Source organism: Alligator sinensis, unplaced genomic scaffold (assembly GCF_000455745.1).
Source record: "Alligator sinensis unplaced genomic scaffold, ASM45574v1 scaffold2429_1, whole genome shotgun sequence".
Classification (NCBI taxonomy): Eukaryota; Metazoa; Chordata; order Crocodylia; family Alligatoridae; genus Alligator; species Alligator sinensis.
Window position 1 is genome coordinate 2,373 of NW_005844102.1, and position 3,767 is coordinate 6,139.

At 55.7% G+C, this 3,767-nt stretch overlaps 1 protein-coding gene across 1 annotated transcript in view; it reads right to left on the reverse strand.

Moving 5' to 3' along the window:
- The window catches only part of LOC102368015 (DLA class II histocompatibility antigen, DR-1 beta chain-like), a 1,830-nt gene extending 1,644 nt beyond the window's left edge, over positions 1-186 (reverse strand). The window contains exon 1 of the mRNA XM_006039292.3: positions 55-186. Within this exon, the coding sequence (XP_006039354.3) occupies positions 55-160 (106 nt within the window). The 5' untranslated portion in view covers positions 161-186. The remainder of the gene's footprint in view (positions 1-54) is intronic.
- Between the last annotated feature and the right edge of the window lie 3,581 nt (positions 187-3,767).

Consider the following 3,767-nt stretch of genomic DNA (forward strand, 5'->3'; position numbering starts at 1 on the left):
CCGGGCGCTGCGGCGGCTCGAGGTCCTGCCGGACCCGCCCCGAGCCCTGCTCACCTGGGAGCTCCGTGCAATGAGCCATGTGGGTTCCCAGCACTGCCAGTGCCACCAACACAGCTCCAGCCCAGTGGCTCCTGGCCCCCGGGATCCCCCCGGTCCCCATCGCTGCGCAGGACACAGAGCTGACACCCCTCGATGTCCCTGAAATGAGAACTGCTCTGCCAAGCTCCGAGCACCAGCTCCCCAGGACGCTGCCCCAGCCCCGGGGAGAGGACATCAACAGCCCCCGAGACCAATCAGCATCGGGGCTGCGCGGTGTCATCTGTCGCCAGGTAAAGCCGGGCTCAGCAGGGCTCCGCTCCACACTTGTCCCGGCTGCAGCAGAGTCGGTGCTTGGCCCCAGCACCTGCACTGGCCCCACAGGAGTCAGTTTTGCTTCCAGGAACTCACCCCAGGGGGAAGCCCTGTCTCCTGGGCTCAACCACCCCAGGGCTCCCGCAGCTCATCTCCCAGATGGTTCCCAAACCCTGACTTCTCCCCTCCCCTCCCCTCTACGTTTCCCCCTCACACCTTGTGCACCTGGGCAGGGCTGTTCTCCCCATGGTACAGTTAGGAGGTGAGCCCCAGAGCCATACAGCGCTGTGCAGTGCAGTACATGGGGCATCTGGGGCAAAGTCACGTCCCATACACTTAAGTCCCAATCAAGCTTCCAGACTTTGCACCCATCTCATCTCCCTGCCCCCCCTCCCCTCTACGTTTCCCCCTCACACCTTGTGCACCTGGGCAGGGCTGTTCTCCCCATGGTACAGTTAGGAGGTGAGCCCCAGAGCCATACAGCGCTGTGCAGTGCAGTACATGGGGCATCTGGGGCAAAGTCACGTCCCATACACTTAAGTCCCAATCAAGCTTCCAGACTTTGCACCCATCTCATCTCCCTGCCCCTCTGCCCAGCCTCCTTTGATCACCCAGCCCCGCAGACAGAGGTGGCAACTGTGTGCTGAGGGTGGGCAGGAAGGGTGCGCGCTGAGGAATCCCAAGCTCTCTGTGCACAAATGACTAAAAAGGTGCACTGGGCTGCAGGGGTTTGGTCACTGGGACCAGACTGGAACTGGTGAAAGGCAGGGCCCTGTGTCCCACCTCCCCTGAGCCTCATCCATAGTACCTGCTGTCTGGTGGGAGTTTGTCCATCTCCTCTGAGCTTGGCATTTTGGCTCTGCCTCGTGAAGGCTCAGATCACTTTTCAGCTTCTTGAAGACTCAGGACAAGTGCAGTGGCTTCTTAACTGGGCAGGGGAAATACCATGTATCTGTGTCCATGAAGGCAGTTTGCCTAAAGTGCCCCCGGGAAGAACTGCTCTTCTGGCATGGTTCAGTACCCACTGAAGTAGCCCAGTTTAGCCCAGTTTATGGAAATGAGAGTCTCTTCCCTTGTTTGCTCTGGGGTCCTTAAGGCTAAAGGCAAGCAAAACTCTGGGGCATCCAAACCCCAAGCCCCCAGGCTTGGGCCTGCAAGTAGGATGCCTGCCAAAGGGTTTGGAAACATCTGAATCCCCACTTATGGGTGGAGGATGTTTGCCAGTAGTAGGGCCACCCATAGTTCTGCACTCTTGGATTTGGATTTAGTTTTGGCTAATTTGGCTTTGGATACAAATTGAAAAAAAAATCTCTGGGCTGTTGCTCTCCCTGCCATCGCTTCAGGGAAGCATACCTGTTGTGCAGTGCTAGGAGAGGAGTAGCCCTAGCCCTGCATGCCCTGGAGCCTGAGATGACCGTCTTTCACCTAGCTTCAGTTGTGTTGGTGGCCAGTCTTCTTGATGGCCACCTTCTCCTATATCTTCTTCTCTTCTCCTGGAGAAGGGTCTGGCAGTATCCATCAATGTAGTCTTCATGGGCCCTGACCATGTGTAGCTGATGTACCTCCTCCTTGAGCTCCCACTCCTGGCCTTCCAGAGACTTCACTAGGGAGCACACCCCACAAGTGGGGATGCCCCCATACCCAGCTGCCATTGCTAGGGAGCCCTCACAGCCCGGAGTTGGGGGCTTAGTGTGGGTGGAGACCTCGGCAGCACTGGGAAGCCTGCAGGCACAACAAGTCTTGGCCACGGCTAGGAGTGAGTCTAAGCATGCAGCCTGTGGTCCCTGAGGGGGTGGGTAGCTTCATAGGGGTGGACTGAGATGGCAATTACCTTTTGGTTGGGGAACAGGGCAGCCTGGAAAACAAGGAGAAACATGGTGAGAGTCTGAGCAGGGTCAGATCCTTCCTGAGAGATCAGAGCTCCTGCCCTAGCCCTGAGGCATGGGGCAGACCCATTAGGGACCCCTCATCCCCACATTTAATACCCAAATCATAGATTCACTCAAACAGGGCTGGAGATAGGGGTTCACTGTATGCACATGTAGATATTTCCTTGAAGTGGATTCACCGCTATGTGCTTTGGTCTCTATTTCCAGAGAACATTAAGTGTTGATCAGTTCTACCACGGCTACACGTGTGTGAGCCACAGTATCAGCTAGGAAGGTATGTCTGTATCTCTATTATATGACCCAAGACAGGCAGGGAGATATGGGCAGAATCAAGTGTTGGGAACACCCACAGACCAGACCATGGCCCTGCACATTTAGCAGGAGCCCATGCTATGGTTTTCTTTTCTACCAAATGCAGCAGTTGAAAATCTAGGGAAGAAGGAGGTGGCGAGGGGTGTCAACAATTGGGAAACTGATTCTGATCAGCATCGAGGAACGAGAGAAGAGACTATCCTTACTATCCTCTCTCTCATAACACAGGCTCTTTTCCTTAAAAAACAATAAAAAGAAACACCCAAAAAATAGATGCTGGAAATTGCAATGAGCATTATATGTGAGACATATGATAAAAACAGCCCCTGCTAGTTCCCAGGTAAGAGTAAAGCTTCATAGGCTGCACGGGGAGCAGATCCATGAGCAGTGCTTTCTCCTTTCTGCTGCTGCTCCTCATCTCCTGCCTCCAGGAAAGGTCTGTTATTCTCCCCTCTGCTGTTCCAAGTGAAAGGGTACATTTTCTCCCTCGGTCTGTTGTAGGCGAGACAATCCTTCACCTTCGCCCATTATCTGTGGCCCCTAACTGTGGGGACTTTGGCTTCCATAAGCCTGGGACCCATCTCAGGCCCAGAGGGGACCCTGAGCTTCTGCGCTCATTGTGGGCATCCCTTGCGGTGGGCCTCTGGCCCTTTTGATCCTTAGGTCCTGGCCCCAGCATTGACCAGTCAAGTCCCCGAGAGGGATCTTCACCTCCTGCCTGCACTTACAGAGTGGGGTTCCCCATTCCCACCTCAGGTGCTCCTGGGAGCATGCCTGGCCCTGCGGGGTCTCTCCCCAGATGGCTCAGGTGCTTCCAGAAGTTTACCTGGCCTATACTCCTCCTTAGATGTTATTCAAAGCACACACCACGAGTGGTGCTCCAGGGTCTCGTGGGGACTCTCACTTCCCCCCTGGAGCAGCAGGTCATTGTGCTTGGCTATGGATGTTGCTCTCTACCTACCCAAAGGTGAGAGCTGGGGTTAAGGCACCCCTACTCGCCTCTCACTGGGGTGGTCACTGGCCTGGCATTTCCTGGGCTCCCATGCCACTGAGAGCCCCACCAGGCCACCCACTTCCAGCAGGGTGCAGTTTTAGGTCATGCCCAGGGTCAGGAGCCTCTAACCATCCACTACAGTCCTGCCCTTCCCTCCAGGATGATAGCTGCAGCCTTACAGCCAGGCAGTGTTGCTGCCGCCTCTGCCAGCAGGAAAACGC